The sequence below is a fragment of the Falco naumanni genome, chromosome 1 (assembly GCF_017639655.2).
Source record: "Falco naumanni isolate bFalNau1 chromosome 1, bFalNau1.pat, whole genome shotgun sequence".
In the NCBI taxonomy this organism is placed as follows: domain Eukaryota; kingdom Metazoa; phylum Chordata; class Aves; order Falconiformes; family Falconidae; genus Falco; species Falco naumanni.
This window is the reverse complement of record NC_054054.1, coordinates 47701140-47716501: the sequence shown is the minus strand read 5'-3', so window position 1 is coordinate 47716501 and position 15362 is coordinate 47701140. Positions and strand designations below refer to the sequence as shown.

Genomic DNA, 15362 nt, shown 5'->3' with positions numbered 1-15362 from the left:
ATAGCACCACGTGCAGCATAAAAGTAAGGCGTAAGAGAGAAGTTATTGGATAGCCTGACTTCCTCCCTGCCACCCCCCTTCTTTTGTAGCTATTTTTTTTTCCACTAGAGTTTACATGTCATCTGTTTTTGCTTACTTTCACCCAACTGGCAAAATTTACTCACAGTCTCTTCATGTAGGTCATACCATGTTCTAATTAATATTAGCACATACCAGTGCTTCACTTAATGTCCAACTTTCTCTTCTATTCAATATTGCCCTTGAATTTGGCTTGATCATGGCAGTATGATCAAGCTGTAGTATTAATATTATGTCATAAGCAGCTGTAATTCTCTGGCAAATTCAGAGCTAAAGGAAGTGTCAGATCTACCAAAGAATATATATAATTATATGATGTATAACCAGGTTAGATCTGATGCCTTCTTTCATCTGGCAAGGATAATTTTATAAAAGGTCCTTATGTATTGCAGTGGTGTGCCACATTACAATTGCTTTTACTGGAAACCAGATTAAGACTCCAAAGGACCAAGAGCAGAGTGCACTGGGGTGTTCAGTGGATACTCTAAGTGTTATGCTGTCAGTGGCAGGACTACTTTCACAGACAGGTTGCCCCTTGGAAATGTTTTACATGAGAACTCTTCCCTTATCTCTTGAGTCTTATACCACAGTGTTTTCAGTGTAAGTCACACTCTTCTCAAGGATCTGGAGGAGAGGGAAGAGGAAGTTCTTCTTGATGCTAAAACCACCAATTTGCTTTAAGTGTCTCAAGATTCCAGGGGTGCAAATACCTCTTTCATCTTGGGAGAGGTGGCTTTTGTCTGCCTTGCTAGCTTCACCTTTGCTAAGAGGAAACACTCTGTAACACCAGCTATTCTTCAGAGTAGCCATTCCCAAAATCCGAAGGAACTGGATGAAGGGGAGGTTTGACCTGTGTTACGATCTGAAATGTGACTGTGAATGCTAAATTAGGGGCACAGTTTAGCCTGGCTTCTCATTTCCAGTTGCTTTCCTGAGACACTTCCTGAATCTCACTGCTGTTTATGTCATGCTGTCTGGTTAGGATAACACTTCCTTATCCTTCTTAATACTGTGATATACTCTGCTACACTGAGATTAATTTTTAACACTATTCTGTAAATATAAAAAATATGTACTATCACTTAATCTAATTGAGAACATGGATTATTTCTATTTGCATTGTAACAAGACATTGCATTCAGGGGATATAGGAGAATATAATAAGGTTTTCTGTAAATACTTGATGATTAAACATTGTCAGTGGGAATAAGCAACAAAACCTTTCCTTACATGCAAATCCAGATTCTTGTAAATACAATTACAGGAAATACAGCATGAGGTTTAACATCAGGAAGCAGCAGCAGCTGCTTCTGAATTAACATTGTAAACAGTTGCTTATCCTCAGATTAATATTCAGTCCTCTTCTAGATGAAGTCATGTGCCAGTCATCTACATGATTCCAAAAAGCTGCCAATCCCACAGATTTTAAGATGCCACACCACATCATAAGAGAAACTTAAAAAGGGGAAGGAATGAAAAAAGAGATTTTAAAATTCAGTTTTTCTGTGATGGTCAGTTGAGAACTTTCAGGACTCAAGATAGGAAAAGCTCATATGATCTCTTTCTACCCATATCAAGGAATTCCTGAGGAAGTAAGGTATCAGCCAGTCAGATTGGGGTAGTACATAGTCAGAAAAATCCTCTCCAGATTCAATAGGAAATTATGTGATGACTGATGAAAAAATATGAAGAAATCATTTTAATTTTACGTTTAAGTTTATTTACCAGCTACTGGTATTCAATGAGTACTTTGAATGAGAACCAATCTTCAAGAATCATACCAGTTCCTAAAACATAATGTCAAATCTTTGGTCCAAAGGAGAATTTGTTAATTTTCTCAGACAAGAATCATCCATCCCTTTGTGATCTGCCATAATTAAAAACATATTTCCCTATGTATTGGGTTTGCATGGCCAGGTTTTGGTAGTGGGGAGCTACTGGGATGGCTTCTGTGAGAAGCTGCTAGAAGCTACCCGATGTCCTATGGAGCCAATACCAGCTGGCTCCAAGACAGATCCCACTGCTGGCCAAGGCTGAGCCCATCAGCAATGGTGGTAGCGCCTCCATAGGGATAACATGTTTCAGAAGGGGAAAAAAATCTGCAGAACACAAAATTGCAGTGGAAGAGGGAAGTGAGCAGGTGTGCGAGCAGCAGCCCCGCAGACACCCGGTGGGTGCAGGCAGGGCCGGAGGGGCTCCAGGCGCCGGAGCAGAGGTTCCCCCCCAGCCCGTGGTGAAGGCCGCGGTGAGGCCGGCTGTGCCCTCAGCCCATGGAGCCCGCGGGGAGCAGGGACCCACCGGCCGCCCGGGGAGGGCCCCAGGCCGGGGCAGGGGGTGCCCAAGGAGGCTGTGACCCCACGGGCAGCCAGCGCTGGAGCAGCTCCTGGCAGGGCCTGTGGCCCCGTGGGGAGAGGAGCCCCGGTGGGAGCAGGGGCAGAGAGTGAGGACCTTCCCCATACAGAGGAAGGAGTGGCAGAGGCAGCCTGTGATGGACTGACTGTAACCCCCATTCCCTGTTCCCCTGCACTGCTGGGGTGAGGAGGTAGAGAAATCAGGAGTGAGGTAGAGCCCAGGAAGAAGGGAGGATGAGGCAAAGCGTTGTTAAGTTTTGATTTTAGTTCTCATTACTGCAGTCCGATGTGAAGTGTAATAAATGAAACTGATTTCTCCAAGTCGAGTCTGGTTTACCCGTGACAATAATTGCAGAGTGATCTCTCCCTGTCCTGATCTCAACCCTATGAGCTTTTCATTCCATTTTCTCCCCTGTTCAGCTGAGGAGGGGAGTGATAGAGCAGCTTTGGTGGGCACCTGGCATCCAGCCAGAGTCAAACCACCACATCCTACCAAAGACTTTGAAAAAAATTGTAATATTTTTGAGATCTGTATGTCTTTGAAATGGTTTAACAAAGTCTATAGTTTTTGCCTAGTGACTTGGTCAGAAAGTACCCTTTAGTGTTAAGGAATGAGATGGGATTCCTGAATGTGCTTATGGAAGTTTGTAGTAGTGTGGGGTGTACATATAAACTATTCAGAGGAGGAAAAGTAAGGGATTAATAAAAGATTCATTGGAATATGGATATAAAAGCAAACGGTGAACATTTCTTTATCTATGATTGATTTTGTTCTCGATTCACTTTCCATGTAAGCTGTATGGACAGTCAACTGCCGAAAGATTTTGGCTGCCTGTGATGAGGTACAGAACAATTACATCAGTGATTGTAAAATCCAAGTATCTTTCTATTTAAAATAATATTCCAGGCATCTTAAACTGCAGTTGACATCCTGTATTTGTTGTCGCAATAATTTCCTTAATAAATAACCTGATTCTTAAAAATATGTAATTTTTTACTTCACATTTTACAAACTTTTTTCCGGAGTTTGGCAGTCCAGTGTCTTCCTCCCTGGAGGTATTTAAAAGACACTTAGATGTGTCACTTAGGGATGTGGTTTAGCAGTGGACTTGGTAGTCTTAGGTTAATAGTTAGACTGATGCTTTAAAAGGTGTTTTCCAAACTAAATGATTCTATAATTCTTCTTACTTGCACATCCCTTTAATTATTTAACTATCTGCCCTGCAATTTTAGCATCTGGCCAAACGGACTCTAGGTCCAGCAGGTCATCCAGACTATAACCAAAGAAGCAGCAATTCAGCATTAAAGGTTTTCCTGCAGGAAATGAGAACACTTGGAACAGTTGGATTAGGTCCTCAACTGTGTTTAAAAAATGGAGAATCTGAAGATTTTCACAGAGGATTCCTGCTGAAAACTACATTTTGCTCTTCATTTACATTTTCAAACTCCAGCTGTTATGTCAACAGTATAAGGAGACAGATGTATGACAGCTCTTAACCGACTCATTCAGTTAAGATACAGTAAAAATGGCTACTTGGCCATTCTAGGCACCAAAATATCAACTTAAGCAGCTGGGACTATACTTATAAGCTCACCTTACAAAATGGAGTCTTGTGCAATAAACACAAATATATTAATATATTTTTTTAAAGCAAGATTGCCTCATAGTGCAATACATTATTTTTTTTTCTTATTTGATTTCCTTATACTCTCAGTCTCAGTGACTAGTGCTGTCTGTACTTCATAGTACCTTGCCTTTTTTCTGTCCTGCACTATATAATTCTTAGTTATTGCAGTGAGGAAAACGAATGTATCTAACTGTTAACAGTTCACTGTTAAGGGAGTCATTATTTTGACATTTAAGAACATTACGCTATTAGATTGATTACTGTTTTGTACTAATATGAGGGTTTTAAGCACTCAAAATTTGACTCCCTTCCAAAACAATTAAGTTATTAAGCACCTAATTTTAGGTGAGGAAGTGATTGTTATTCAGAACAGTGTTTTCCTCATGTGAAATAAAGATTATGAAGCTGCATAATCAAAGTTCATTCACAGACTCACAGAACGGCTGAGGTTGCAAGGGACCTCTGGAGGTCATCTGGTCCACCCCCACCTGCTCAAGCAGGGCCACGTACAGCTGGTTGCCCAGGACTGTGTCCAGATGGCTTTTGAATCCTCTTCTCCACAGCCTCCCTGGGCAGCCTGTGCCAGTGCTCAGTCACCCTCACAGTAAAAAATTTCCAGATGTTCAGAGGGAACCTCCTATGTTTCCTCTTGTACCTCTTGTCCTCTCATTGGTCACCACTAGGAAAAGCCTGGCTCTGTCTTCTTTAGAGCCTCTCTTCACATATTCATATTCCTGATGCATCATTGCTGATACATTTCCTCCTTCTGTTTCAGTGCTGGTGAAGAACTCATTACCAGCCATAGGGACTGAGAAACTAAATCTTACTTCCTTACTGCACATACAGAACTCTAAGTATTTATGAATTTTGTGAAATTAATGATCTCATAATTAAGAAGTACCAAACCAAAGTCCCTTACATTGCTAATTATTCAGCTTTTTTCATTATTCTAGGCTGTGTTTTTGAAGGTCTGAAGCAACAACCACACATGTTCCCCTGTTGCATCTTTCCACCTCCGTGTGCCATCTGCCCCTTCCCTCAGTTATGTGCTGCATCACAGGGTTGTGCTGCCAGGGTGTCTTACAGGTTTTGGAGGATGGGCCTCCATTCTCCCCTCCTCACCCAGAATGCCTTTGATCCCTCATGTCAGACCTGGACAATGCAGGGAACCACCTGCTTTGGGGAGCTTGTTCTACATGGAAAGGACCATCGCAGTCATTCATTCATCCATAACCCTCCCTTCTGCTTGTTCTTCTCTCCCTCCTCATAACCATCCTTCCCCCTTGCCCTCCTGCCATGGCTGCCTTCACCCTATTTCTACCCCTCTTCAGTTCAGGCCAAGAGAGAGGTGTTATGCTGGTGTGTTGTCAGTGCCTCTTGTCAAGGAGGGGTTTGAGCACTGGCAGTGGCAGGGAGAGAAAGGGGTGCTTTGCCACTTTGGCAAACATACCATCATTTTTAATCCAGTGCTGAGACCCTAGCATGCTACACCACTACCACAGCATGAGACAGGGATATGGTAAACTTTTGTGCTGGTGAGCATCTGTGCATACTCCTCCTGCACAAGGAAGTCAAGGAGGATTACAGTCAGTTCAGTGTCACCCTGGAACTGCAGCTGCTACCTTCATCTGGATGTTGTCCTGACTTGGAGAGGGCAGGATGCTTGAGCAGCAGGCCATGTCACTTGAAATTGAGCAGAAAAACAAACAAGGCAGGAAAATGAGGAAGAACGGAAATAAGGCTGGCTTCTGTGCACCTTACATATGTGCCAGTGGCTGGTGGGGGCATGGATGTGCTGCTGTCATCTGTGTAAGACAAATAAAAGGATCGTGTAGTGTTCATTAATGCGCTTACAGAGCAGCCAGGAACGGAGTATGTGAAGTTTCATGAGATAACTTTCCTCTGGACAGCTTTAAACCATATGAATGGTGAGAGCATGCAGTCCCAAGACCACACCAAATCCAACCCAAAGTAAAACCTCCCAAACACACAGATAACGTGGATGGAGGGAGACTCAGCACCAACTGCTTTGATCTGTTGCTTGGTTCTCAGTGCATTAAATTACTTGCAGTAATAGATGTAGCCTTATTGGAATGAAAAGGAATTGTACCTGAAATATACAGGCACGTAACTTCAGTACATTAGCATGTATTCAAACACTCGTAAATCTTTTGGTGCTCATGTTCAAAAGCTGAGAACTCAAATGTTTGTCCACTTCACATGCCAGCGCTCATTTTCAAACTGTCTAAAATTCTAGTAATTAAAGGGACATCCAGCACATATACTGAATTGATTCCTAAGTGTTCCGCAAGCATTCACATAGCCACTGCTGTGATGGATGTTACGGCTTGCAGTCTATTAAAGGTTGATGTCTCTATAATTTCTCATGTTCTGTTTCCTATTTTGTTTAATATAGCTCATTATATGCTTGCTCAATGTGCTGCTCTTGTGTTGATGTATGTCTGTTTGTAAATGATATTGAAAGGAACCTGCTTGGTAGGGACCCAATTAAACTCCAGCTGACACCAACTAAAGCACATTTGTTTGGCAAAGCTTGGTTGACATACCTTAGCTGATTAGCAGTAGCCTTCCACATAATGCAATTTCAGACATAACATGTAATTTTATATTAATGCATAAGGCTATCTTATGAGGACCATTGGTACGATTTGCTAATCTATCCCTATAATTATGAATTAATTCTGTAAATGCAAAAATTTGCTTTTTTACCTCTCCTGTGCAGTGTATCAATAATAAAACCCAAGCAATTAATCACTCACACTCACTTGATAGATATTCCAGGGTTCAAGATCTGTAAATCAGGTTTAACGTACAAAGCCTATAGTTTGTTTAGAGGTAAATAAAAGCTGCAGCAAAGTGTCTAGCATTTGTAAATAGGCCAGCATGCTATATTCCTATATTAACAGAAATGACACCATAGATTTGGATTCTAGATGAAAATGCATGAAATAATACACTTGCAAAGAACAACATTTCTGGTGTGCTTTGGTAATGCCTCTTTATAGTAGATGCTTCCAGCTTACACACAGAGATTGTCTGGGAGCCATGAAAAGAAATCTTTTACAACATCTCTAATGAAACTTTGTATTTTCTTTATTTGGAGAGCAAACAGGGCTCCATTAAAATTACTGTAGTACTTATCATGACTCTGAATAGAAGCTTGCAAATTAGGTGTTTAATTTCATTTGGATTCTACCATCTCTAGCATGCTGGTCTGTTCTAAAAAAATTTCAAATGTCAGAACAAAAAGTGAATCAAAGTTAGCTTCTCATTCAAGCATAGCTTATATCAGGATCAGAATATTTTTAGATCAGAATTAAGCCAAAAGTCTATTTTAAAGCACTACACAAAATTCTCAGACTGCACATCTAGCGTAACATGATTCTTTAAGTAGTAGCTAGTGAAACAGGTTTTATGTATACAAGCTCTTAATGCCTAGTTTGCATCGCTAGTGGGAAGCAGTGGCTTGAGTTGCTCCCACAGGCTTTCACAACACTGAATCTTTAGCGATGAGAGTATATTTCCAGCTCCAACTCTATTTCAGGTTCTTTAGTCTTAAAATCTTTTCTCAGTATATTCCATAGAACATAGAAGGTCATTGATCTTTCTACAGCTACCTGAAAGGAGGTTGTAGGCAGGTGGGGGTCGGTCTCATCTCCCAGATAGCAAGTGACAGGACAAAAGGAAACGGCCTCTAGCTGCGCCAGAGGAGGTTTGGATTGTATATTAGGAAAAATTTCTTCATTGAAAGGGTGGCCAGGCATTGGAACAGGCTGCCCAGGGAGGTGGTGGAATCACCATCCCTGGGGGTGTTTAAAAAATGTGTAGATGTGGTGCTTGGGTTAACAGTTGGACCTGATGATCTCAAAGTTTTTTTCCAACCTAAATGATTCTATGATTCTATGATCTATGCAGTCAATCCGCTGCAGCTGCATTTATTGATTCATTAAACTCATTAAACAATCTTCTTAAGTACTAACATGATACAAACCCCAGTCTTTGGAGATTAACCATCAGCAAGAAACCAAATTACAGCTGGGACTAGTGAAAACTAGTTAAATGAATACATCAATACTGCCTTCTGTAATTGAGATTCAGAATTGAATGATAAATCAATAACATGAATTGAACTCTAAGAAGCCACCTTCAGTATCTCAGCAGCAAACATGAACCTGAGACATGTCTGAAGACCTGTGCTTTTAGATAGAATGTCTTCAGAATGTCAGCCTGAACATCTGTTTGCGAAGTAAGTATGGCATGACAAGGACTAACTTCTCAAACCCACAAAAGGGAAAAGGTGAAAGACAACTTACAGGAAAACAATAACAAATAGTCACAATGCAGTAAAAATTACTATTTTTAAATAGCTTTAACTTAAGATTTTAAACTCTTTGTGGAAGTGACCTGTCTTCTGCATATGTGAAGCATCTACGATGGTTATGGATCCTTTATGACAATGAATAAGCAATATAACAATAATAAATATGACTAATGAATACAGAATTTGATCAGAGAGTCTGTAAGCAAAGAACTTTTTCTTTGATCTACTGCTATAATATATTCATTTTATTTCATAAATCAATTTATGTTATTTCTGATAACAATTATTATTGTTATCAGAAAATCTCCTAAAATATTTTTAACTTCTAGTATAAGGCTTGCATTTTCACATAACAAATCTAATTCAAGGAAGAAAACTATAGCCCTAATGTATTGAATGTAGTTGAAAATGAGAAACCACTTAAAGTGGCAAGCTGGAATGATTCTAATAACATCAAATTAGTTCTGATTAGCTGAAAAGGAACAGAAGAAAAGCAGAACTTCTTTCTCAATATGTAATATTGGCACTGAATCCTGGGGCAATACTGTCAACGCTAGCCTACGGAGTGTCTCCAGCCATAAATGATGAAAAAGATTTGTTAAATATGATGCAAATTATTTTCAAGAATAAAAAGGAAATCCTGGCCCCAGTGTAACCCTTGACAAAAGTCATACTGTCTTATAAAAGGGAAGTATTTTGCCTCTACTTGTTTTTCTCAAGGGGCTAGCAAAATATTAACAAAGTTGCAATGTCTTAAATGTCACATGTTGTTTTATACTGACTTTAAAGCAGCTGCTCGTCCACGTTCTGCTCTGAATAGGGAAATCTGGTCCAGTTTGTCTAGAAGAAGTTGTTCCTTAGCTTGTTTTTCATGAATTATCTGCTCTCTCTTCTCTTCCTCTGCTGCCTTCTGTGCTTCTCTGAGTAGAGCGAGGCGTTCACGTAGTTCCACTATTGACATTTCACAAATTAAACCATGGCCCCCAGTCTAAAGAACATGAAATACAGGTTTAAATAACACTGTAAATACCAAGGGGAGAGTAAATGAGTAAAACCAGAATACTTTGATTGTGTTCCAAATCCTGCTGAATATATTTTGACTTCAAGAAATATAGGGATGGCCCCAACCTGCTATTTACAAGCTGTTTTTAGGGTGCAGAGCTTATCTATATTATTGGTAAAAACACAAGGCTCATAAAACATTTAATGAAAGCATTGAAAAATACAGTAGACTAATCATAAATCCAACATATTTGTTGTCCAAATAAATTCTAGTTGACTTCTAGTTTTAATTAGACTTTTGAAGTTTTACAGTGTTTAAAAGTGCATTTTTTTTAATTTGTCAAACCAGAACAAACTTTACACTAAAAAAACATGCATTTTTTTGTATGTATCTATTTTCAAAGTATGAATATGATCTATGATGGCATCTACTATTTTTAGCTGAAAAGATCAGGACTAAAAAATGCTTTGTACCCAGGAAATTCAGATCTTAATGCCCAAAGTTAAAATATTCAAATCTGAATGTTTAATGAAGGCTTTTTAATATCCACTTTACAATGAGAGTGACAATGAGCCGGATTCTGAGATGCAATGACAAACTTCTGCACCTTAGTTTGCATACGAAGGCAGATAATTTCTAAACAGATTTGTGAACACTTGAAGTTTTTGGCCCTTGCTCTTACATACACTCTCCCTTTCTCTAAGTCTACACATGTACACATCTGCATATATGGAAAACTTGCATAAACCTACATAAATACTGAACTTCTGTATAACTTTCTTTGCAAAATTTAATCTGTTTCACCTCAACTAATATTCTTTTGTCTATCTTAACATAGTTTTGGTACATATCTTTGGTGTGTATTTTGTACTGTGGCATGGGTGCAGGAAGTCAAGATGCCAACATGACTCTTGCTATACAGTTGTATAACATTAAGAGTTAATCCTAACGCTGGTTAGGATTTAATCACACAGACCTTGGTCTACTTAGTTCCATAGAACTAGTGACAGAAAACTAATGATAAAGTTTGGAAAGGATGAAGGGGTGTGTGGGGAGTGTGTGGAATCCAAAAGAACAACTGCTCCTCCAAAGCGTCCTTCTCAGCCTGAAATTAAGTGGTAATGATAAACACATATAAGTAAAACTCATTACAATCCTTTTAATGGAGAGAAATTATTCTGTTAAAGAGCCTTCATTTCTTCAAGCAATCCTTTTCAGCAGGGAAAAAAAGCCCTTGCATTAAATACTGAGTGGGCTGTTGACAGAATAGTAGTTGCCTTTCTGCTTTTGAGCTTTTCACAAAACAGAACATGAAGGGGAAGGGAAAAAAAAAAAAAAAAGAAGAGAGAAGGATGCTTTGTCATAGATAGATGCTCAGATTGTCAGTTTGGCTGCAAGAATTGACCTGGGTCTGGTCCCTTTTTTCTGATCTGAGATGCCTTCTAAGCAGCCTAGTCAATCACTCATCCTCCAGTGATCATTCTCTGGCTGTTCAGAGCGGTGGGTGCATGAAACAGAAGGAAAGCCAAGAGAGATGAATAGAACAGTAAGGCAAGGCAGGGGTAAGCAGGGGCAACAAACCCACAAAATACAACAAATAACCAGGCTTGGCTCTCTGCTGCTGCAATGTTAATGCTTAAGAGGGATTATTATTGAGTTAGTCTGGAGAATCTAATGATAGAAGCTTGTCAGTGAAGAAGACAATGCCTTGGGTAGCCATCCCTGGGAACTCCTCCAAGATTTGCAAGAGTCTCTCCTGCAGTTTTTGTCCCCATAGCTTCTCTTTCTAAAGCTCCTTTAGTTAGTAAGAAGAGATCCTCACTGTTTTTTCATCTAAAGTCTGACTCCAGTTTTGGCTCAGTGGTTTCTCCTTTCATGCTCCTCATGTGTACCAAACATGACCTAAACAATGGTCACCAGTAGCATCAGCAGAAGATAGATAAAATAGTTCAATATTAAGCAGCCTTCATTTTTGCATGCTTTTGAAAAATGTGTATTATCATAGGTTACTGAAACAGTAGATGTTAATTTATCTCCTTCTCAGATTTCAATCTAGAGTGAATTTGCAAATAGCAAGTGCTATAATACCTTGTCTCTAATTTAAACTAGTCAATGACCATCAAATTCACTTGACAGGAAGTGAAAGGAAAATGTTTTGCAACGGGGCTTATATACCACTGGTAGTGTTTGAGCATGTCAAGCAGATACCAAAAAGGTCTAAGGAAGAGAATTTCCTAGAAGCATAGAATGGCAGAGGCTGAATTTTTTGAGTGTCTGAATTTCCAAAATACTCAGCGAACACAGTGAAGTGGTTCCTAAAATATGAAAAGTCCTATACTCGTGCGGTAGATAATACTGGTGTTCAAGAAACTTAAGTGCCATCAAGGGAAGAACTGGTACATCAAAAATTATGAGAATGAATGAGAATTTTATGGACACATACTTAATTTCTCTAAGCCTGAAAAAGACTTCTGTAGAAAGAAAAAAACAGGGCAAGCTATCACCAAAAGTGGGCTAATTCACTCAGAGTGCTACTGTAATAGTGAGTATAAGGGAATCACAGAATGGTTTGGGTTGGAAGAGACCTTTAAAGATCATCTAGCTCCAGCCCCCTGCCATGGGCAGGGATGCCTTCCACTAGACCATGTTGCTCCAAGCCCCATCCAGCCTGGCCTTGAACACTGCCAGGGAGGGGGCAGCCACAGCTTCTCTGAGCAATCTTTTTGAGTGGCTCATCACCCTCATTGTAAAAAATTTCTTCCTTATGTCCAATCTAAATCTATCCTCTTTCAGCTTCAAACTGTTGCCCTTCGTCCTGTCAGTATGGGTCTTGGTAAAACATTTTTCTCCATCTTTCTTATAAGCTCCTTCATATACTGAAAGGCTGCAATAGGGTCTCCCTGGAGCCTTCTCTTCTCCAGGCTGAACAATCCTCTCTCCAGCCTTTCTTGACAGAATTATTTTCCAATCCTCTGATCATTTTTGTGGCCCGCCTCTGGACCTGCTCTAACAGGTCCATGTCTTTCTTGTGCTGGGGACCCCAGAACTGGATGCAGTACCCCAGGTGGGGGTCTCACAAGAGCAGTGTAGAGGGGGAGTATCAGCTCCCTCAGCCTGCTGGCCGTGCTTCTTTGGATGCAGCCCAGGATATGACTGGCTTTCTGAGCTGCAAGCACACATTGCCAGCTCTTATTAAATTTTTCATCTACCAATGTCCCCAAGTCCTTCTCTGCAGGGCCACTCTCAATTAATTCATCCCCCAGCCTGTATTGATACTGAGGATTGCCCTGACCCAGGTGCAGGACCTTGCACTTGGCCTTGCTGAACTTCATGAGGTTCACATGGGCCCACTCCTCAAGCCTGTCAAGGTCCTTTTCCTCAAGTCTATCAACTGCACCACCCAACTTTGTTTCATCTGTAAACTTGCTGAGGGTGCACTTAATCCCACTATATGTGTTATGAGGGAAGATATTAAATATTACTGGTCCCAGTATGGGCCCTTGAGGGACACCACTCATTACTGGTTTCCATTTGGACATTGAGCCATTGACTTTAACTCTGGATGCGGTCATCCAGCCAATTTCTTATCCATCTAACGGTCCACCCATATCATTCAGGTCCATTCTTTTGTATTTGCAATATGACCTGTATGGCCACTCCATTTTCAGCATCCTTATACTTTAATAGCCTTACAAATAGGATCAGCTTGGATTTTGAATGAATTTTTCATATATGACTTGAAACCTGCTGTGTTTTTCTGTTTTGTCTTTTGAGATGAACTAGGTGGGAAAACATATTTAAAGCCACGTTATGTACCTAGAAACAAACAGTATTTCAGTGGTAGCTCTATGTGAGAGTTGACAGCCACTGTAAGTGACAATAAGTGAACTAGGTTCAAAAATAAGAAAGTACTGACATTCCAGTCACCTTCATTTTCTTGAATAAGAGCCTGCACACCATTTTACAGTTGTTGTGATTGAAAAAGTAATGATATTTCCACATCCAGCTACATCATACCACTGTGTCTTTGCAGCCTACATCTTGTGACTGAATCATCAGGGTAACAAATGTGCAGTGAGACTATGCTAAGGGCTGTGTTTAGGGTTGACACAATGTGTAACTCTATCTGAAGCAGTAAAAGACCTATAAATTGCAGTACCTTTCGGCATTTCCATGCACACGGTTTACAGTATCTGTGGTGTACAGTAGTTCTTTGTACTCTTCCCTCTTCCCCCTGCTTCTTCCATTCTGGTTCAGTAATATTTCTCTACAAATGGGTGGAGTGAGTCTGGGTTTGAAAAAAGAGGATTGCTGCCTTTGGCTGGAAGAGAAGTGATGGCAGCAGCCATAAAGGCAGCCAAAGAGTGTGAAGGAGGACGGGACATCTGGGAAACCGATTTTATTCTTATTCACTTATTTTGCTCTTTAACGTTAAATATATTTTAAAATCTGATAAATGAGATGGGGGATCTATATGGTGGCTGCAGAGATAGTAGGTAGCTTTGGAGTCAATGAATGGCTCAGTTCTGTTCATAGAAGCAGGAGATAAAACCAAAGCAACATAATGACTGTTCCAACAGCCCCATTGAAGGAAGACCTACCTGTTCCTTGTGTATGCTTTCTGCAGACTAGCAGAAATTTTTTACTTCGTGATCTTCATTTGAAAACTTCATTTGAAAAAGAAAGGGAAGTAAAACCCAAAAGGATTCTATTTTAAACTGCTAGTATCATTTTATCTCATTCCATGTTATTCTTCTTTCAGGGTGGGTAAGAAAAATGGAAGACTATTTTCAGCTAATCTGCTTCTGATTTAGTGGTAAGATAACAGATTTCCAGATGCTGTCCAAGTCTGTAAACTCTGCAAAAGTGGGTGTTGCAAAGCCCAGTCTCAGGTATATCAGTTGCTGTGCATCAACAGTAAGTCTAAGAAGTCTGGGATACATTTACTGTAAACCTAACCAGACATACACGTCATTTGCACAGTACATGCATAACAATTCAGCAGATTTGGGGTTCTCTTGACAATCTCTTTCATGTACCTGAATGTTTGACAGTTTTGAAAGCAAAGGAAATTAAATTCACTAATTACCATGGCAATCACCACGGCAATATGAACAACTGTACATCAGTCCAAACTTTGTGTTCATTCAGCCCTTACCCAGGACAGACAAATCTATGAGTTTGTGCAGGTGGACAGAACATCACTTGTAATCACTTGACAGTCTCTTTTTGAAAGACACAGGAAAACCCAGATCCAATTGGCAAAACTCAGAGAAAGTTCAAGGGGACTAAGATTTCACTTACATCAGAATATTATTCCTAGTAAAATTTTAATTTTATAAACTTTGTGAAATTTCCAGTTCAAGTCTACTCTTTGTGTCATGGGGTCACTCTGCACTTAACGCTGTGCATCCAGACAGTGGTATTTCTTCATGCAGTACACAATTCCTCTGTAGGTGTGAAACATACGCAATATGAATTTATGTAAAAACGGTAGGTTTTCTTTTTGAACTTACCTCTGTTAAATCAACAAACTTATGTCTGATGCTTGGTAAAGACTCAATAGCTCTTATTTGTTGAATTAATTCATATCTTTTCCTAAGCTTCTCTTCCTCTTCTTCTAAAGCTTGCTGAAGAAGTTCTCTATTTTCTTCACAAACTTTCTGAACTGAAAGATAAGAACTAATCTTTGTTAGCTAGTTGCACATTTTAACAAATAGTCCATCTGGAGGAAAATTCATATGCATTTGTGAATAATGATAATACTGATCTAAAGGTACTTGAGGGAACAGTCTGGTATTGGTGGGAGGAATGATTAGAGAAACAAATGAGTTCTTCCCACCTCCACTATCTATCATTCTATTGAGCACATAAACATACTATACACATAGATAAAGCAGACTCTTTGAATTACTGCTTTGTAATTTCTGTTCTAATTTATGCATACTGTTTCATTATTT

General features: G+C 39.8%; 1 protein-coding gene across 1 annotated transcript in view; it reads right to left on the bottom strand.

Moving 5' to 3' along the window:
- The window catches only part of CFAP99 (cilia and flagella associated protein 99), a 63768-nt gene that overhangs the window by 3448 nt on the left and 44958 nt on the right, over nt 1-15362 (bottom strand). The window contains 2 exon segments of the mRNA XM_040592495.1: nt 9182-9387; nt 14919-15070. Of these exon segments, the coding sequence (XP_040448429.1) occupies nt 9182-9387; nt 14919-15070 (358 nt within the window).